This window comes from Rhinolophus ferrumequinum, chromosome 18, assembly GCF_004115265.2.
Source record: "Rhinolophus ferrumequinum isolate MPI-CBG mRhiFer1 chromosome 18, mRhiFer1_v1.p, whole genome shotgun sequence".
In the NCBI taxonomy this organism is placed as follows: domain Eukaryota; kingdom Metazoa; phylum Chordata; class Mammalia; order Chiroptera; family Rhinolophidae; genus Rhinolophus; species Rhinolophus ferrumequinum.
Genome location: NC_046301.1, coordinates 38,757,536 through 38,779,985, shown reverse-complemented (window position 1 = coordinate 38,779,985; position 22,450 = coordinate 38,757,536). Strand labels below are relative to the sequence as shown.

General features: G+C 41.0%; 1 protein-coding gene across 2 annotated transcripts; it reads right to left on the bottom strand.

The window, feature by feature from the left end:
- Positions 1-1,080: 1,080 nt before the first annotated feature.
- Positions 1,081-18,746, bottom strand: LOC117038335 (zinc finger protein 709-like). 2 transcript variants are annotated; one of them, XM_033135242.1, is made up of 5 exons: positions 18,611-18,735; positions 7,917-8,141; positions 4,887-5,013; positions 4,649-4,709; positions 1,081-4,269 (listed from the first exon to the last, which is right to left on the bottom strand). In XM_033135242.1, exons 2-5 carry the CDS (start codon positions 7,950-7,952, stop codon positions 2,703-2,705), a joined length of 1,791 nt encoding a protein of 596 aa, XP_032991133.1. In that variant the 5' UTR covers positions 7,953-8,141; positions 18,611-18,735; the 3' UTR covers positions 1,081-2,702. The 2 variants fall into 2 exon arrangements, with proteins under 2 accessions (XP_032991133.1, XP_032991134.1); XM_033135243.1 differs by lacking the exon at positions 7,917-8,141 and having other exon boundaries at positions 18,611-18,746.
- Positions 18,747-22,450: the final 3,704 nt, after the last annotated feature.

Sequence of the window (22,450 nt, the reverse complement as noted above, 5' to 3'; positions counted from 1 at the left end):
GTGAGGCTACCGGTGGATTCTAAGATGAAACGTTGAAAGGGACGGATTCTTAAAAAATCTAGTTCCTAACATTACCCACCGGGATGATATCTCCAATTCTAGATTTTTTTTGTCCTTTCACAGGTCTCTCTTCTTAAATCAAAGTCTATTCACCAAATACCATTCAGAATGAAGGGAAGTAAGTGAAGGCCCAAATATGAAAATATTAATTCACACGAAAATATTATGTTCATAAAGTGGCTAGACATAAAACTTATTCTAAGTGTTTATTAGTACGGAAAAGAGAAAAAGCCTTTTTTATGAGGTGTGATCAAACAATACGGTGAATGTTTAAATAAAATACATTGCCATTAATCCCCCTCAAAATACTCCCCCTTGCTTCAAACAACTTCTCTCATCATTCTCATCCCTTTCTGAAGCAGTTCTGGAAATACTCTTTTGTGAGTATCTTTACTTGTGTTGTCATGGCTGCCTCAATGTCCTGAATAGATTCAAAACATTTACCTTTCTTGGTCATTTTGACTTAGGGGAAGAGCCAGAAATCACACGATGCCAGATCCACTGAATAAGGTGGTGGATGAGGACACACTGTAATGTTTTTATTTGACAGAAATTGCTAGACCAGAAGCAATGTGTGACATGGAACCTTTCTGCTGTGATCACAAAATTCGGTGAATGCTGCTGCCAAGTGACATCCAATGGGAAAGCAGGGATCTTCAATACAGGAAGCAGTGTGCTGAACCTTAGTAACAGTATGTGACAAGTTTCAACTTGTTCAGTGCAGTCAGTTGGGTGTGAGCTATGGTTGAGAGAAGGTATGTTTTAAAGTGTGCCATAAATCACCCTCCATTATGACAGTGTTCCATGTCACACATCGCTTCTGGTATATGGCAATTTCTGTCAAATGAAAACATTATGGTATGTCCTCATCCACCTTATTCACTGGATCTGGCACCACAAGACTTCTGGTTCTTCCCCAAAACCAAAATGATTCAGGACATCGAGGCAGCTATGACAGCACAACTAAAGACACTCATAAAAGAGGACTTCCAGAACTGCTTCAGAAAGTGGCGAGAACAATGGGATAAGTGTGTTCGAAACAAGGGGGAGTATTTTGAGGGGGATTAATGGCAATGTGTTTTTTACTGTAACGAATTTTTAAATTTAAACATTCACCCTATTTTTTGATCACACCTCGTATGCCTGTCACCCCCAAAAAGGAGATTTGTCAGTAAAAAAAAAGAAAAGGTAGAATATACACAATTAATGGACTAAGAATATCCAGAAACTCTCACCAAGCCAGTAATAAAATCCCAACAATTACCAAACTGTCATTTTACCATGGCCCCTTAACACAGAAAACAAAAACCAAAACATTATAAAAAACATAACCTAATTGCACATTAGAAATACACTTCAGCTCACCCAGTGATCTAACAGCTTCAAAATGGAAAGACAAAATATTAACTCATTTAAGGAAGAAGCACTACAATCTCTTGTGCTACTGTTGAAAGATGATTCCCAGAAGTATCTCACCTCACCTCAATATTCATTTCTGAACATAATAAGAAATCTGTATTGAAGTGATACACTTAATAAGCTTGAGAAACACAATGTAATTTACAACTTTAATAACAACTCTTTTTTTCCCCCTTCTTCTGTCTCCCCTCCACTCTGGTTCAAGTTGTTGTTTCTCAGTCTAACTGTGTAGGACACAGCTCCCCGGCCCATGCTGGTATTATGAGCCTTGCGCTCCACCCGGCTGAGGCAGTTGGTAGCCAGTCTGTTGGTCAGACGCTCACAGCAGCTCACGACAGCTCTCGCCAGCTGCCGGTCACTGGCCACCCATGGCAGCACACAGTAGCCCATGGCAGCACACGGCAGCACATGGCAGCTCAAGCCAACTTCCAGGTGCTCACAGCAGCCCAACTCCAGGAAGAGCTGTTGTTCACAATCTCAGCTGCAGAGGGCGCAGCTCACTGGCCCATGTGGGAATGGAATCGGAGGCCTTCCGCGATAGGAGCACAATAGGAGCAGGGCGCTCCAGGCGCTCCAACCGCCTGAGGTACTGGGCCAGCCCAACAACTCTTTTTCTAGAGTGTTATACATGGATTAATTTCCATCAAGTTTTCTCATGTTACATACAGTTTTAGCTGTTTTACCTGAGATTTTTCACATATGAAGATTTGTGCAAACTGAAATCCTTCCAATACTGTGTATATTAAAGAGGTTTTATCCTGTGATTCTTTTCCTTTTCATGCCTTTGGAAGGAACTGGGATGACTGAAGGCTTTCCCACATTCTTCACATTCATATGGTGTATCTCCAGTGTGCATGTTCTCTTGTGTTAGTTTGTGGGCAAATGAAATCTTTTCTACATTTCTTAATTTCTCTCCAGTGTGATTTCTTTCATGTATTTGGAAACGTAGATGAGAAAGGAAAGCTGTATCTCATTGGGTTTCACTCCAGTGTGACCTCTCTTATGTTTTTAAGGAACTGTAATCTCTGTAAGCTTTACCACACTGCTTACATCCATAGGGTTTCACTCGTGTGTGTTCTTCTGTGTTTTTAAGGAGGTGTAATCACTGTAAGGTCGACCGCATTGCTTACATTTATAGGGTTTCATGTTTTCCTTCATGTGTGTATCCTTTCATTTTTTGAAGATAACTGAGACAGCCAAATGCTTTTCTACGTGTTGTACATTCATAGGGTTTCACTCCAGTGTTGAGTTCTTTCGTGGGTTTTTAAGGAATTGTAATCTCTATAAGCTTTATCACATTGCTTACATTCATAGGGTTTCAGTCTTGCATGAGTCCATTCGTGTTCTTTTAAGGAACTGTAATAACTGTAGGCTTTATTACATCGCTTACATTTATAGGGTCCCTCTCCCGTGTGGGTCCTTTTGTGTGTTTTTAAGGAACCACAGGATCTGTATGCTTTACCACATTGTTTACATTCATAGGGTTCACTCCTGTGTGTCCTTTCATGTCTTCGAAGATAACTGGGACAACTGAATGCTTTTCTACATGTTTCACATTCATAGGGCTTCTCTCCAGTGTGACCTCTCTCATGTGCGTTTAAGGAACTGTAATCTCTGTAACCTTTACCACATTGCTTACATTCATAGGGTTTCACTCCTGTGTGTGTCCTTTCATGTACTCGAAGATAACTGAGACAACTGAATGCTTTTCTACATGTTTTACATTCATAGGGTTTCACTCCTGTGTGTGTCCTTTCATGTATTCGAAGAGAACTGAGACCACTGAATGCTTTTCTACATGTTTCACATTCATAGGGTTTCACTCCAGTGTGACCTCTCTCATGTGCTTTTAAGGAACTGTAATCTCTGTAACTTTTACCACATTGCTTACATTCATAGGGTTTCACTCCTGTGTGTATCCTTTCATGTCTTCGAAGATAACTGAGACAACTGAATACTTTTCTACATGTTTCACATTCATAGGGTTTCTCTCCAGTGTGACCTCTCTCATGTGCTTTTAAGGAACTGTAATCTCTGTAACCTTTACCACATTGCTTACATTCATAGGGTTTCACTCCTGTGTGTGTCCTTTTATGTATTCGAAGATAACTGAGACAACTGAATGCTTTTCTACATGTTTTACATTCATAGGGTTTCACTCCAGTGTGAGTTCTTTCATGGGTTTTTAAGGAATTGCAGTATCTATAAGCTTTACCACATTCCTTACATTTATAAGGTTTCTCTCCAGAGTGAGTCCTTTCATGTATCCAAAATGAACTGTGAGAAATGAATGCTTTCTCACATGACTTACATTTATAAGATCCTTCCCCAGTGTGAGTGACCATGTGTATTTGAAGGCTTGAGAGATCACCAAAGGTTTTTTCACATTCCTTACATTCATAAGGTTGTTCCCTAGTATTTTCTTCATGTACTTGAACATAACTGGAATTGAAGGCTTTACCACATACTTTATGTTCATAAGGTTTCTCTCCATTGTACTTTTTCTCATGTTTTTCAAAACACTGATGGTAACTGAAGTCTCTCTCACACATGTCATATTCATATGGCTTGTCTCCATATTTCTGATACTCAGAAGGCTTGTGTCCAGTGTGACATCTGATGTTCCCATTCTGAGATGAATGCTGCCTTAAGACATTTCCACACACATTGTATTCCCATGGTTTTACTCCACGAGTTTTCTTGTTCACATTTAGATTTGGAATAAGAGTCAAGATTTCTCCATATTGACTACCCTCTTTCCCATCACAGATTCTTTCTACCATAAAACTTCTACAAAAGAACATGAATCACATTATTAATGATTTTATATTTATTAGAATATTTGAACTATATTTTTATGTTTTATAGCAAAGAAATAGGTTTTCTGCCTTGTCTGGTTTGAAATTGAATATACTGAATGCTCGGCAAGAGGACTTCAGCATTGCTATTATCAAAACAGTGATATTCATATACAAGGTTTATTAATGATGTTTTTCATTTGAACTACTTTTCAAACACTGAACATGTATGTCATATTTCAGAAAGTTATTTGGTGAAAACTCTGAGAAGTCATAAATTTGAGAAAGGGTTGTTTCTGTTGTTTCTTTTTAAAATTTCACAGCATAACAAGTTTCTTATGTGAGATGGTGCTTTGTACTGTGTGACTCACCTTCGTTTTTTCCCATGATTGTTGTACTGATCTTCAATATCATGATCTTCCCATTTCTTTCCTAAAATGCAGACGCAGAAAATTGATTCCAAAGTCATAAAAATTATACAAAAATTATTAGATTTTAGCTTATTTACCGATGTCCTCCTTTCCCACACTACGCATCTTAGAACAACTTTTATGAGCAAGAATCCCCTGTCGTCTAATTAACAAGGTGAAGGTAAGTTGTCATCCTTACCTACTGAGGCCAGGTTCCTGAAGGTTTCCCACATCACATCTCTGTAGAGTTTCTTCTGTGAAGGATCCAGTAAGGCCCACTCCTCCAGGGTGAAGGTCACAGCCACATCCTCAAAGGCCACTGAGCTCTATGATATCCCAATAACATGTACAGTAAAATTTGTAAAACTGACAGCACTGGGCACCTATGCTCCATTTGTAGAAAAGTTATATATTCTGTCATCATGAAACATTTATCCTATGATTTGATCATCAGAAACTTACTATGTGTCCACACTTACTTCCTCATTAATTTAACGGCACCATGAACACGCGGAAATTATTTATACATTTTTATAGTGATCACATTACATCTTATTTTTCTCTAATGGCAGGTTCAGAGCATGTTGGGAAATGACAGAAATGCTATCTATACAAAGGAAACAAATATCATTTTAAGACTTTCATCTCCTCAGTGAGGCAGAGGGTCAAATCTACCAATCCAGCGGTTATAAAAAAAAAATGCATTGGGGATAATCACCTCTTCAACTAAATAAGTTTAGGATAATGTTTTTCAATCTTTCATGGCCTTATTTAATTTAAATTCAGCCATATTATTTAGTTAAACTGGGAGGGTAAGGTCTGTAGGGTCCCTTTTTGTGAAGCCAATTTGGAAGTGGGAAAGACTTAATTTTAGTGTATGAATCATTGGTTCAGAGCTTCCCTGTTCACTATGGGATACTTCAGGACAATGGGTGCTAAGATCAAGTGTAATTCAGGCAAGAGAAGAGTTGTCTGATGGTTAAGGTGAGACATACACATTTGTCCCTATTTTACATTTAGTAAGCCCCCTAACATTATCAGGGGTACCTTGTTTACATTTAGTGTGATCCCGGAATAAATGCAATTGGAGACTTAGTGCTGAATACTTGCATAAAGTTTTATGCATTACAGCATATGGCAAAATTAATTCAGAACACATCTGACAGAGGTTCCCAAACAAAACAGTGCCCCTTGATCTTTTGTGTTGTGTAATTCTTTGAGTATACTTTGGATTTTCAATTGGATCAAATTCTGGTCCTTTGTTTCAGTATTTTTGCTTTTGTCCTCTCCCTCTTGTCCTTCTCTATTTTGTGTTTTTGGTCACTGAATATACATCAATGAACAGGGTGTCCTGTCTATCTTGGTATTTATATATATTTTTTTCCTCCAGAAGGCCTCTAATCAGTGTCATTAGGGTTAGGAGCCAGCCCCATGACAACAGGTAGCTTTATAGAGTTTAAGGACCTCATACTTAAGTTGGCTTGAACCAATACCTTGGCTCTGCCACAGGGGTACCCTGGGGGTTGTCCCCTTACCCCCAAGGGTCAGGGTCTGGGCTACAGCAGAGGCAGGAGCAGCAGCAGTAGATATGTAAAGGACCTGTGGAGCCCTCTGGTATTAGCCCTCTATACTGAGAAAAGCTATAGTCCTGGAGAGCTGGGGGTGCACATGCACGAGAGGGAGGCTTGTGACACCCTTTCTCAGGTTTAGTTGTGATTTCCCAGGACTGTTTCTAGACATAGGTAGGAGTTTTGCATCCAGCGCAGGTGCGCTCAGAGTATAATTTGTGCACATTGAGAAAGTCTCTGAAAGTCAGGATTCTACCTCCTCTCTTAGGGTGCCATGAATTGGGGACTTCATTTTGGTTAGAACTTTAAACTGAATCCAGCTGAGCTTCCTCACTGTGCGAACTGAAGCCTGAGAGGCCTTTCAAAATTTGCTGATTAAATATATTTTACATTTCTTGAAAAATGTACTTAAGAAAAGTGACTAAATCTTTGCAAGGTGACAAATACAGGGAAGTTGTGGAGCAGACTGTACCAAGACATGAGTGCTATTGGAAACACAAGTTAAATCTGGCCCCAAAAGAGACTGCTTCTCTAAATCCCCTCAGACACTGTTTGATAGACCCCTCCTCTATGCCCATCAGGGAGCGGGTTCCTGGAAGAGATCATTGCCTTGCCCCAGGGCAAGTATTTAAGGTGGTTTCCCCTAACCTGCGGGGGGTCAAGCACCAGTACACCAATCCTTTGTTCTATATAATTATTTAAAGCCTGCCATGTAGAGCATGACAGGATATCCACATGCTCTTGCCTACACCCAAGAAGTGCCTCAATGTAGGTTCCCTTAATAAACTCTTGATGTAATGCTAGAGTTCTCAGGCCCTTTCTTCCCTCTCTTGGCCCAGGGGAATTTTACAGAGGAGCAGTGTGACACTACATAACACCCAAGAAAGTTTCAGAGAAGAACCACACCACCCACAGGACATCCCATAGGATGTCTGTGCCCAGGGAAGGTCCTGGGGCAGCGGAACGGGGATTTCATACAACGTATTCCAAGTGGTTATTCTTGGCTTTCTTCTCATGTAAAAGAACCACTGGCAAAAAATTAAATCTTTAAAATGAGGCATCTATTGAAGGTGGGAAAATGATAACAATTAAATACTGCATTTGTTCCACGAGGTACAAATACTTGATGCTGCTGTGAATTAGAGACCGGAAGGTAGTATTTCAGATACTGGCAGAAATCTGAAAATTTAGGGATTACAAACTCTAGAAAGAGCTGGGTGAAGAGGAGGGCAAGGTTGTAAAATTGAGGCCAGGCTTAAACATTTAGAAAACTCAGGAGAAAATGGGTTCCCACTGAGGAGAAAGAGAGAACTGGGGATCCCACAGCACCTCACAGGCACAAACCCCAGAAACCAAGTCACGATTGTCTCCTGACGGCCCTCCCGATGGTAATTGCAATCTGGGGAGGGGAGCTCTGAGTGCAGAGCTGCCCAGAGTTGCCCAAGTCGCAGCATGCAGTCACCAGACAGGACACCTGGGGTCCCAGCTGCTGGCCCAGGCCCCACTCAGTGTGCTGCAGGGGACAGAGGTTCAAGGTGGGGGAGGGGAGTGGACTCAGGTCCACAGACTTGGGACTTGACCGTGGGGAAGCTTGGTCCAACCTCTGCTGGTTCCAATCAGCCAGTGGTTCCCTTCTCCCCACCCTGGCCCTGCACACTCACCATTTCCCGGTTTGCAAGGTCCCCCGGCATTGGCATCGTTCCTGAAGAACCTGTGGCTGGTGCTGGTCACAGAGGGACTGACACTGCAGCAGAGACACCTGGGCCATAAAGTGCAGGTGAGACGCGAACTCCTGCGTGGCTAGGAACTTCCTCGAAGTCTGCTGGGTGTTACCACATCCACTTGCAACCGATTGGACAATTCGCAAGGACCCGCCTCTGTTATTTCTGAGTGACAACAGGGTAGGAGGGCAGATAGCTTAACGGAACCAGCTTTCGGCGGTGGGCAGGACCTATCCCCTACAGGACGTTGTCTTTTAAACAAAACTTGTTCGTGGACCTAGAGAGACACTTCCTGTTCCTCTCTGAACGCAGTGACACAGGTGTGCGAAGGGGATTCCAGGGTCAGTTTCCAGATGGAAGGATGCCCTTGTGCAGAGCAAGAGGAGACAGCCAGTCCAGACCAGACTGGGACCAGAGGGTCAGGGGTCCTGCCAGGGGCAGGGGTTGTCATAGGCTGTGAGGCCACTCATGGAACTGTGACGCTTGTTTACAAACCCATTTAAAACTGACCTCACCATGTGTAACAAAAGTTTGGCTCCATGTTAATCCTCGTTGACAGCGTTGAGCCTTCCACCCATCCCTTCTCCACCTCCACACATGTGGTACTTTAGCTAAGAGTCCCGTGACCTAAGTACCAGGTTCTACAGAGAAATTTGAACCCCACAACGCCACCTGGGCGCAGGGACTCTTTGACCATCAGTAAGCTGTGAGATGTGTTCACTAAAACTCACGGGTGGACATTTTACACTAGAAGGAAATTTATTTTAGTTTTTGACTGTACCCTTAGAGATTTTGAAATGTAGATGGTTATGACACCCCTAAAGCAATTGAATTCCTATTTTCACCAAAATAAGGAAAAAAACCCAGTAAGATTTTGAAAATGTTGAATGTAACTGAAAACTCAATAAACTACCACATTGGTTCAAAACTCCTAGTGCATTTTAAAAATTTGAATAGCTTTATTAAGATACAATACACACACCATACAATGAATTCCTTTAATGGGTACAATTCATTGGTTTTCAGTATATTCACACGAATGTGCAGTCATCACCACAATTTCTGAACATTTTCATTGTCTCAGAAGAAACCCCTGTACCCTTCAGCTATCACTATGGAAAATGGAAAATCTTTCCATATTCCACTTCCAAACCACAGTACTAGGCAACCTCTAATCTTGCTGTGTCTATCTATAGATTTCCCTGTTCTGGATTTATACATGAATGGAATCATATAATAGGTTGTCTTTGTAGGTGACTTCAGGCACTTCGCACAATTTTTTCAAGGAACATCCATGTAGTGGTATGTATGTATACTTCATTTGTTTTTATAGCCAAATAATATTGCATTGTATGGATAAAGTACATTGTGTTTATTCATCTGTTGTAAACATTTGGTTTGTTTTCACTTTTTAGCTATTCTGAGTGTCCTGCAGGGCGGCCTGCAGGGCCTCAGCTCCCGCTCCCCACATAAGAACGCAGGACATGGTGAGGCCAAAAAGGAACACCCACGGAGCCATAGGTAGGGGAGTCATACCACTATAGTCTCACTGGAGGCTGGATTCACACCACATGCGACCTGCTGTCCGCTTTTCTGCCAACTGACCGACTCCTTGCTAGCTCAGCCACCGTCTTCTTTCCAGCCCCCATTTGCTGCTAGCGTAGCCACAGCAGTTACATTAGTGCCCAATGGCTCACTGGTTACAGCTGACAGCCAACTAGCCACAGCTGATGGCCATCCAATCACAGTTGATGGCCATTTACTACCTGAGTGAGCACCTTTCCATTAAAGACCTTAAGCCAATTTCTGATTAAATCATCTAAGTTATATCTCATGGCTGAGGCCCTAGACAATGCATATTCTAGTATTTATATGTATATCTATACTTTAGTTTTCTCATTTTTAGCCATCTTGTTTAAATATGCACATAAGAGAGTTGGTTGCTAACTAGACAAGTCTCCTCTGAATTCAAGAATTCTATAATCCATGAATTACACTTTGTACTACAGATTCTAATGCACATTACATTAAAATTGTGATCATCTGTACTCAGAAACCAAATAAATAAATATTTAGTTAACACTTTTAAAAAAAATCTTAAAACTATGGCGTTTTTCTTACTTTGGCAAAAGTATGTATGAAATATTTAGTATACTTATAGCTAATGGTACTCAGATATTTGTAATGTGGGCATATATATAACTGTACACCTCACAGGATTGTTTTTTTTAAAACCCAAAGTCTGTAGAAGGAGGAAAATAGCAAAGAGCAGAGCAGAAATAAATGAAATAGAGACTAAACAGTCAATAGGAAAAAAAAAAATCAATAAAACTAAGAGCTGCTTATTTGAAAAGATAGGTAAAATTTACAAATCTTTGGACAGACTCACCAAAAAAAGAGGACTGAAATTAATAAAATCAGAAGTGAGTGGGGAGAAGTAAAAACATACCACAGAAATACAAAGGATCATAAGAGACTACCATGAACAATTATATGTAACCAACTTGGACAACTGACTACAAATGAATAAATTCCTAGAAACATACAATATATCAAGACTGTATCATGAATAATTAGAAGATCTGAACAGACTAAGTACTAGAAAGGAGACTGAATCAGAATTAAAAACCTCTCCAAAAACAAAAGTCAAGGTGAGGTGGCTTCACTGGTGAATTTTACCAAACATTCAAAAAAGAATTAATACCATAAATAAAGCTGCAATGAACATTGGAGCACACTTGTCTTTATGGATAAATATTTTCAGGTTTTTTGGGTAGATACCCAGGAGAGGGATTACTGGGTCATATGGTAATTCTATTTGGTAATTTTCTGAGGAACTTCCACACTGCTTTCCACAGCGGCTGCACCAATCTGCATTCCCACCAACAGTGTATGAGGGTTCCTATTTCTCCACGGCCTCTCCAACACTTGTTACTATTTGTCTTGTTGATGATAGCCATTCTAACTGGGATGAGGTGATAGCTCATTGTGGTTTTGATTTGCATTTCTCTGATGATTAGTGATGTTGAGCATTTTTTCATGTCTATTTGCCATTTGTGGATCTTGAGAGTGTAATGCTAAGCGAAATAAGACAGACAGAAAAAGTAGAGAACCATATGATTTCACTGATATGTGGTATATAAATCAAAAACAACAAAAGAACAAGACAAACAAATGAGAAATAAAAACTCATGGACACAGACAATAGTTTAGTAGTTACCAAAGGGTAAGGGGGGTGGGGGGTGGGAGATGAGGGTAAAGGGGATCAAATATATGGTGATGGAAGGAGAACTGACTCTGGGTGGTGAACACACAATGTGATTTACAGATGATGTAATACAGAATTGTATAACTGAAATGTATGTAACTTTACTAACAATTGTCACCCCAATAAATTTTAATTAAAAAAATAAAAGAATTAATACGAAACTTCTCAAACTCTTCCAAAAAACAGATGAGAAGGGACCTCTTCCAAACTCATGTTACAAAGCCAGCACTATCCAATACCAAAACAAGACAAGGATGTGAAATGAAAAAAAAAAGTACCCCTGATGAACATAGATGCAAAAACTCCACAAAATGTTAAACCAAATTCAACAATCCATTTACAAAATTATACACCTGTGGGGACAGAGCCCCAAAAAGCAGTTTCCAGGCTCTCGGCCTCACATAGAAAGGTGCTGGCTCAGGTAGTAAATGGCCATCGACTGTGATCAAATGGCCATCAGCTCTGGCTAGTTGGCCGTCAGCTGTAACCAGTGAGCCATTGGGCACTAATATAACTGCCGTAGCTAGGCTAGCAGAAAAAGGGGAGCTAGCAAGAAGATGGTGGCTGAGCTTGCAAGCGACGCAGTGAGGGTTGAGAATTGTGTGGCTCCTGTTTCCTGTTTCTCCAACCCAGCCGCCAGAGAGAGTATAGTGGTGTGACTCCCCTACCTATGGCTCCGTGGGTGTTCCTTTCTGGCCTCACCATGTCCTGCGTTCTTATGTGCGGAGCGGGAGCTGAGACCCCGCCTGACACCCCGCATTTGGCGTAGTCGGCAGGATCCCCCGCATGACAACACCATTATCAATGGGATTTATTTCAAGGATGCAAGGATGGTCCAACATTCACCAATCAGCCATGATACACCACATTAACAAAATGAATAATAAAAATCATCTCAAGAAAAGCAGGAAAAAAAATATGACAAAATTCAACATCCATTTTTGTAAAAAACTCTCAAAAAAATCGGTATGGAGGAATGTACCTCAAAGTAATAAAGACCATATATATGATAAGCCCACAGTAATATCCTAATCAACAATGAAAAGAATAAGGCCCCAGATAACATACTCAATGATAAAAAACTGAAAGTTTTTCTAAGATCAGGAACAAGATCCCCACTTTGGCGACTTTTATTAACCATAGTATTTTAAGCCCTAGTTAGAGTAATTAGGCAAGAAAAGAAAAAGACATCCAAAATGGAGAGGAAGCTGTCACTATTTGCAGATGACATGTTATTATATATACAAAATGTTTAAAACTCCAGCAAAAATCTGATAGAAATAATAAACTAATTAAGGAAAGTTGCAGAGTACAAAATACACAACTATCTGTTGCATTTCTATGTAGTAATAATGGACTATGAGAAAGAGAAATTATGAAAACAATCCTATTTACAATTTCACCAAAAAAATAAAATATTGAGGAATAAATCAAACCAAAGAGGTTAAAAGACCTGGATACTGAATGTATACTGAATGTATGCTGAAAGCTACAATACATTAATTAAACAAATGTAGAGAGACAACTAACTGGAAAAATAGTCCGCATTCATGGATTGGAAGAATTAATAGTGTTAAAACATACATAAAACCAAAGCTATTTACAGATTCAACAGAAATGGAACAACCAACCCTAAAATTTAAATGGAACCACAAAAGACCCCAAATAGAGGGGAAAACAAAAACAAACAAACAAAAAAACCTTAAGAAAATAAAAAAAACAAAGAGGGTAGCACCATACGCTATTTCAAACTCTATTACAAAGCTATAGTAATTTAGAAAATATGGTATTGGCGGAAAAACACATAAAAGACACATACTCGTAGATCAATGTAATTAAATAGTGAGTCCACAAATAATCCCACACATATATGGTCAATTAATTCACAACAAAGGAGCCAAGAATATACAATGCCAAAAAACAATCTCTTCAAATAAATGTTGGGAAATCTGGACAGACACATGCAAAAGAATGAAACTGAACCACTAGCTTACCCCATACACAAAAATTAACTCAAATGCATTAAAGACTTGAACGTGATCTCCGCAACCATAAAACTTTTAGAAGTCATGGGCCATAAGCTCCTTGATATGGGTCTTGGTGATGATTTTCTGTATCTGATACTAAAAACAAAGGCAACAAAAGCAAAAATAAACAAGTAGACTACTTCAAATTAAATAGCTTCTGCACAAGGAAAACCTTTTATTAATAAAATCAAAAAGCAACCTACTGAATGAAAGAAAATACTTGCAAATCATATATATGAATAAAAGTTAATATCCAAAAATCTACAAAAAAACTCATACAGTTTAATAGCCAAAAACAAACAATCTGATTAAAAAATAAACAGAACATCTGAATAAACATTTTCCCGAAGAAGACACAGAGATGGCAACAGGTACATGAAAAGATGTTCAACATCTTTAATCATCAGACAAATGCAAACCAAAACCACAATGAGATACACCTCACACCTGTGATAATGGCTATTATCAAAAAAGAAATGTGTTGGAGAGAAAAGGGAACCCTTAACTGTTGGTAGGAATGTAAATTGGTGCAGCCACTAGAAAAACCCTATGGAGGTTCCTCAAAACATTAAAAATTTAGAACATTATGTGTCACTACACAAAGTTCTTGAAGGAAAAAAATTCATCCTTTTAAATTAATTTGGGAGGACCTGACATTGTTTTCTATACAGGCTATACCATTTTATATTCCCACTAACAGAATATCTGTTTGTCCTCTATAGGATATTGAGTAACTCAAGATTATTGGGGTACCAGTGGGGTTGGGGGCAGGGTGAGAAAGGTGAAGGCATTAAGAAATACAAATTGATATTTAATACAGTATGGGGAATATAATCAACAATGATGTGAAGATTATGTAAGATGCCAGATGGGTACTGGACTTATCAGGGGAATCACTTCATAGACTTTCCAGTGCGCTATACAACTCAAGCTGAAGTAGAATAATATTGAATGTCAACTATAACTAAATATATAGGTATACAGTCACGGGATGTGGAGTACAACATAGAGAAGATAGTCAATGATATTGTAACGGCTATATAAGATGTAGTAGTAGGTAGTAGCTTGGGGTGTGGGTTATCACTTTACGAGGGGTTTAAATGTCTAACTATTACATTGCTTTATTGGGTGTATTGCTTTATACACCTGAAATTAATAAAAAATAAATTTTAAAAAAGCCAAAAGAAATTATTGGGGTACCATGACTACATTTAGGATCCCAGGTATAACTGCAATGTGAGGCCCAGTATTGAGTACTTGTATGAAGGTTTCTGAATTAGTTCATTACAGAAGATAGCAAAATTAATTCAGAATCTTTGTTGAAGAGGCCTCAAAGCCAAGTGGTGACCTTTCATCTTTTTTCTTGTGTAAACTCTTTTAATACACTGTGGATTTCTAATTGGTGAAATTGACTTTTTCAGTATTTTTTTCTTGAGTTTCCTCCCTTCTGTCCTGCCTTGTTTATTATTATTATTATTATTATTATTATTATTATTATGTTGGTCATGGGATATATTTGGGGAAAGGGGGTCCCTTTCTACATATATATATATATCCCTTTTATAGAGTTTAAGGACCATGGCTAAAGTCAGGTTTGAATTAATCCCTTGGTTGTGCTATACCCTTGACCCCGAGGGTCAGGATCTGGGCTGCAGAAGAGGCCCAGGCAGCAGCTACAGAGGTACTTAGGGGTCCTGGAGAGCCCTCTGGTATTAAGAGTGAGACTAGCCCACCAACTATTGGCTGCCACCCCACCATGAGATGGGGCCACTTCTTGCAGAGTGAAGTGTCTCTTTTCCACCCCCAGCCCAGGGTATATCCAAGCCATCTCAGCCTCTGTCACAGCTTCACTCTAACACACATAGAAATCCCCATCAAGACAATGACCCAGACCTCTTTAAGGAGGGTCACACCCCATATGCCTGCTCCCAAATGCCTGGAAATTCTTCAAAGCGCCTATTCTAGTCAACTGCTCATAGAACTGGGGTTGGGTGGGATCAACACTGTCCCACGCGGCAGCACAGCTCACAGCACCAGCTCCCCAGCACCCAGCAGCCCACAGTGCGGCTGCCATCAGGCAGCAGAGCAGGTGAGCAAGTCAGAGCAAGAGAAGACAGACCCAGGTAGGTGGTCACGTTGAGACATGCTGCTCACAGTGCCAAGTGTTCCAGTCACCTGCAGAGGCATGGTTCCCATATACAGACTGAAGCCAGTAGCCTGCTGTGGGGACAGAATCCCACAGAGCAGTTTCCAGGCTCTCGGCCTCACGTGGAAAGGTGCTAGCTCGGGTAGTAGATGGCCATCAGCTTTTACCGGTTAGCTATTAACCACTGATAAAACTGCCTGTGGCTAAGCTAGCAAGCACAGATTGTAATTAGCAAGTGGGGTCGGTTGGCAGAGAAGCAGACAGCGGATTGCGGATCAGGTGGATCCTGCTCCTTGTGTCTTGCCTGGCTACTTGCAAGACTGGGGTGCAGGAAGACCCCTTGTTGGGGTACTGGCGGATGTTTGCTCCCTGTATCTCCAACCTAGCAGCCAGCGAGAATATAGTGGTGTATACCCCCTATCCATGGCTCCCTTTGTGTTCCTTTTTGGCCTCACCATATCCTGCGTTCTTGAGTGGGGAGTGGGAGCTGAGATCCTACATTAAAACCACCTAACAGGATTCTTACTGCAGGCAGGCCTGGGTGATCAGACATCGCCAGATGGTGCAGGAGGAGAAACCTGATCAGATATGGAGGGTGATGAAATAGGAGGATGGAGATTTTGGTTCACCTGACTTCTAAAACTGGGTTTTACAAGCACGTGCACAGGTAGGCCTGGGAGGAGGCTCAGAGGCTGACTAAAGTTGTTCAAGCAAAGGATCCTTGTGAGGGGCGGGGCCAGGGCGAGTCCTGCTCACAGGCAGGGGCTTTGTGTGGTGGAATGTGACAGTGCCAGAGGAGGGAGCCCTGGACTGCCCCCAGCCTGTCCAGGTGGAGACACAAGGGAAGAGAGGGGAGGAGGCTTAAGCCACAGCAAATATCAAAGAATGCGGAGTCTGAGTGTTCATTACAAAACATACATGGGTAAGAAAAACAGGCATTGTTTTAAGATAAAGCAACACTAACAGAACGTTTGGTAAGTAATAAAAAATGTATTTGGGGGTAGCTGGAGTAACAGCGGAGGGACCAGATATGTCGGTAGTGACTTCTTTTCCCCCCACCCCCGGCAGTGACTTCTTAAGTTAGAATTTCCTATCTTACAGATTTATTAGGTTGGTGCAAAAGTAATTGTGGTTTTTGCAATTATTTTTAACCTTTTAAACTGCAATTACTTTTGCACCAATCTAATATTTAAAATAAACATAGAAATTTATACACACCATGATTTACTATCTACTAGTCTTCGTTTAACTTTTGTACATAGGAAACCATCCTAAGATTTAATTCCTTTAAACGAAAACAATAAAAGTGTAAACCATACAAAATGAAAATTTGCAAATCTCCTGCTAACTAAAAAATAACTTGTACCCTAGTTTGTCCTTCCCTCTATCTCACATGGAGATATTTTAAGAATAAGTACCATATTATAATGCAATAGGCATTTGGGTTTAGCTCCCTACACACAGTAGGATTTTCAAAGAGTTACATAAGCTTTGATTTCAGTTAAAACAGAAATTCATTTACTTTAGCCTTTTAGATTTCAATGTTGTATAGGGACACTCACATACAAACACTACTGTAAAAATGAAAAATGGACCTCAGAGTTTAAACACATTACCTCACATCTTGAGGTTCTCTTGCCTGAAAGGAACAAAAATTCTGTTTAGTTCCGCTATTTACTTGCCTAACCGACATCTCTCACAATCAACTTACATTTTTAAGTCCAAGAAACTAAAAATGTTATTTCTCACATGGAATAAAATTACACAGTGCTCAGGGAAACCCGAGCCAAAGGCTGCATTATTCAGTCAGTAAAGCATCCCAAGGGGGAAACACAAGTATCGGAATCAGCTCGGAGGAGCAGCCTGCTTCCCACAGGACAGAAGGAGAGCTGCTTTCAAAAGCTTCTACATTCCGGACTTTTCCGGATGAGACAGAACCCCTGGAGTGGGTCAGTCCCTGGGGAAGGAGGGAGGGACACCTGTGTAGCCCTAGGAATGAACTCTTGAGAACTCCACGCTCCCTCCCCCAGGCTTCCATTCTCACCCGAATTCAGTTAACCGTTCGGCCCCAAACTCCCAAATTCATGAACCTTGACCCAGGACACACACTCCTGATATTCACACTTTCTTACTGTGCACAAATTACACTCGGAGTACACCTACTGTTGGGGATGCAAAACTCCTACCCGTTTCTAGAAACAGGAGAACCAAAACTAAAACCTCAGAAAGGGCGTCACTCCCCAGCCCCCAATGTGCACCCCCATCTCTCCAGGGCTGCAGCTTCTCTCAGTGTAAAGGCCCCTCCACGGTGGGTGTGAACAGGAAGGACGCCTGCAGGGCAGGCTCCCCAGGAACGACCACTGGGCCTTCAAGTACTTCCCTTTGCAGCTCAAAGGAGGCGGGGAAAGGGGGGTTGCTTGAGTCACAGGACCACACGCCTCTCTCCCAGTCCAATAGCTTTGGAACACGTGGATATTTTAAATGACAAAAACCCGGTGTTTGAGGAATCCAGCTAACAATTCACGCAAGCCTAGCGTGTATGTGTAAAATAAGAAAACTGGAAGGCAATTTTCTAGTTCAAGAAAAACCACAAGTACTTATTACTTTCAGAAAGTAATACTAGTTCCATGGCAAGAAAAAAAATTTAAACAATTATATGAATCCTGGACCCAATCGTGGCACTTGGGAACGTGGGCAGAAATCTGAAAATTTATGGATTTATTGCCAGTCCTAGGAAGAGCTAGGCTGGGGGAACTGGATCGTGGATATGAGACCCTGCTTTCCAAACATTTCGAAAACTCAGGAGTAAACGGATCCCCTGAGGAGAAAGGAGGAACTTGGGGCTCCTCTCACGCACGAACCCCCAGAGAGCGAGTCACCAATGTCCCCGGATGACCCTGCCCGTGGTCACAGCGCAGTCTGCGGAGACGCGGAGCTGGGGCCACAGAGCGGCCCAGAGAGGTTCTGGGGCCGAAGTCGCGGCGCGTAGTTGACTGGACGCCCGGAGTCCAGGCTGCGGGTCCAGTCCCCACGCTGCGTGCCGGAGGGGACCGACGTCCCAGCTGCGTCCCGGAAAGACTCGGTTCGCACACACAGGACTTGACAGCGGGGAGGCCGGTCCATCACAGCCTCTTCCAACCAGTTCTAACCAGCCCTCGTCCCGGTCCTGGGACATCCGGCCCCGCACACTCACCATTTCCTGGCTTCTAGGGTCCCCTGGTGTGGTCCCTGTGGCTCCCTTTGCCCGTGCTGGTCACAGCGGGATTAATGCTGCCACAGTCACCTGGCCTGTAAAGTGCTCGTGAAACACCAACTTTAGCCGGCCAGGAGGGTCACGTGGTTTGATGAACGTCGCACCACCCATCTACCTTGCTGCGCCCCTGATTGGACAGTTTGTAAGGATCCACTTTTGTTATTCCGGAGTGACAACAGGATAGGAGGTCGGAGGGCTTAACGGAACCAGCTTCCGCCGGTGAGCGGGACCTGTCCCCTCCAAGGACGTTTGCTTTTAAAACTTGTTCGTGGTCCTAGAGGGACACTGTCGTCTTGCTGCTCCACTTTCTGAACGCGGTGACACAGGTGTGCGCAGGAAATTCCAGGGTCAGTTTCCAGATGGAACGACGCCCTTGTGCAGAGCAAGAGGGGCGCCCAAGCCAGGCCAGACTGGGACCAGAGGGTCAGTGGTCCTGCCCAGGGCAGGGATTGGCATAGATAGGCTGTGAGGCCACTCATGGAACTCTGACGCAAACCCATTTAAAACTAACTTCAGGGGCCGGCCCGGTGGCTCAGGCCGTTGGAGCTCCATGCTCCTAACTCAACTCCGAAGGCTGCCGGTTGGGTTCCCGCGTGGCCCAGTGTGCTTTCGACCACAGGGCTGCCGGTTGGAGTCCTCAAATCCCTGCGAGGGATGGTGGGCTGTGCCCGCTGCAACTAGCAACGCAACTGGACCTGGAGCTGAGCTGCGCCCTCCACAGCTGAGACTGAAAGGACAACAACTTGAAACTGAATGGCACCCTCCACAACTAAGATTGAAAGGACAACAACTTGACCTGGAAAAAAAGTCCTGGAAGTACACACTGTTCCCCTAGTGGAATCCTGTTCCCCCTCCCCAATAAAATCTTAAAAAAAAAAAAAACAACCAAAAAACTTCACTATGTGTAATAGAGTTTAGCTCCATTTTGATATTTGACGGTTGACAGCATTGAGCCTTCCACCCATCCCTTCTCCACCTCCACACATTGATTGAACATACTTGAACTAAAGAGTCCCATGACTCCCAAGAACCTGGTTCTGGTGGCAGGGCCGACTAGGAACTTCTCTGACCAATCATAGCTGTTAGATGCATTCAATAAAATGCTCAGGTGTACATTTTACCGTAAAAGGAAATTTATTTTAGATAGTTTTTGAAGGTGTCCTTAGAAATTTTGAAATGTTAACAGCTATGATATCCCTAAAGCAAGTGAACTATTTTCACCAATGTGACAAAAAAACAAAAGATTTGGAAATGTGGGATGTATCTGAGAACTCTATATACTTAATATTGGTTCAAAACCTCTATTTATTTTAATAGCTTTATTGAGATACAATACACGTAGCACACCATGCATTTAATATGTACAATTTAGTGGTTTTCAATGTATTCACAAATAATGTGCAATTATCATAACTTTTGAACGTTTTTGTCATTTCAAAAAGAAACCCCTGCACCCTTAGCTATCACTACCCCATCTTTCCATTTTCCACTTCCAAACCACAGTCCTAGGCAACTTCTAATCTTGCTGGGTGTATAGATTTCCCTGTTCTGGATTTATACATGAATGGAATCATATAATAGGTTGTCTTTGTAGTTGACTTCAGGCACTTAGCATAATGTTTTCAAGGCACATCGGTGTAGTAGCGTGTATGTATACTTCATTTGTTTTTACAGCTAAATAATATTGCATTATATGGATAAAGTACATTGTGTTTATTCATCTGTTGTAGACATTTGGTTTGTTTCCACTTTTTGGCTATTCTGAGTTACGCTGCAATAAACCTTCATGTAGAAGATTTTGTTTGGACATATATTTTCATTTCTTTGTGTATATACATAAGAGTGAATTCCTGGGTGCTATGGTAATTCTACATTTAATTTTTAAGACACTGCCAAAATGTTTTCCTGTGACTGAAGCACATTTTATATTACCACCAGCTGTGGATGATTTCTCCATATCCTTCACACAACTAAATATTATCTCACTTTAAAAAAAAAAATTTTATTGCGGAATATTGGGGAACAGTGAGCTTTTCCAGGGCCCATCAGCTCCAAGTCGTTGTCCTTCAATCTCGTTGTGGAGGGCGCAGCTCAGCTCCAAGTCCAGTCACTGTTTTCAATCTTAGTTGCAGGGGGCGCAGCCCACTATCCCATGTGGGAATTGAACCCTCAACCTTGTTGTTAAGAGTTCACGCTCTGACCAACTGAGCCACCCGCTACCCTTATGTCACTTTTTGATTCCACCCATCCCAGTGGTTGTGACATGATATCCTTGGGTTGAGATTTGGATTTATTTGATGACTAGTGATTTCTAGCATCTTTACATGTGCTCTTGCCCATTCATACATCTTCCTTGGAAATAAATGTCTATTCACATCCTTTGACATTTTAAAATTGGGTTATTTGACTTTTTTATTATTGAGTTGTAAGAGTTCTTTATATGTTTTTGATACAAATCCTTTATCAGATATGATTTGCAAAATCTTCTTTCATTCTTTGATTGTGTTTCACTCTCTTGCTTTAACATTTTCACTCTTAATTGTGGTAACATACACATACTATAACACTTACACCTTAAGTTTACAGTTCAGAGTGAGAACTACATTGACATTGAGAAACCAATGTCAGAATAGTTTTCATCTTTGAAAGCTGCATTTCTATACATGCTAAATAATCTCTTCCCATTCCCCTTTGCTCCCAGGCCCTGGCAAACACCATCCCACTTTCTCTTTCTATGAATTTCACTATTTTGCTTCCACATTTTGGCTCTCATGAATAATGCTATGAACACAAATGTAGAAACATCTCTTTCAGTCCCTGGATTCAAGTCTTTGGGATATATACCCAGAAGTAGTATTGCCGGACCACATGGTAACTCTGAATATAATTTTTTTCTTCTGTTGTGAAGAATGATATTATGCTGCCTTTAAAGCATTAAGTATAGTTACACAGACTAGTTAGTCCCATTAGTGGAACAACTCCAAAATCCAGGCATAGATGGACAAGAATGGACTCAACACACATTGTCATTTAATTGTTGCCTCTAAAGACAATTTCTGATTAAATCATCTAAGTGGTATCTCATGGCTGAGGCCCTAGACAATGCATATTCTAGTATTTATATGTATCTCCAGACTTTAGTTTTCTCATTTTTAACCATCTTGTTTAAATATACACATAAGAGAGTTGGCTACTAACTATCTAAGTCTCCTCTGAATTCAAGAATTCCATAGTCCATGAATTACACTTTGTACTACAGATTCTAAAGCACATTACATTAAAATTGTGATCATCTGGACTCAGAGAAACCAAATAAATGTTTAGTTACCACTTAAAAAAAATCTTAAAGCTATGGTGTTTTTCTTACTTTCGCAAAAGTATGTATGAAATATTTAATATACTTATAGCTAATGGTACTCAGATATTTGTAATGTGGGCTTATGTATATAACTGTGCACCTCACAGAATTATTTTTTTTAAAAAAACCCAAAGTCTGTAGAAGGAAGAAAATAGAAAAGAGCAGAGCAGAAATAAATGAAATAGAGACTAAAGAGTCAATAGAAAAAAAATCAATAAAACTAAGAGCTGTTTCTTTGAAAAGATAAAGAAAATTGACAAAAAAAGAGGACTGAAATTAATAAAATCAGAAGTGAGAGAGGAGAGGAAAAACTGATAACACAGAAATACAAAGGATCATAAGACTACCATGAACAATTGTATGTAAATAACTTGGACAACTGACTACAAATGAATACATTCTTAGAAACATACAATATACCA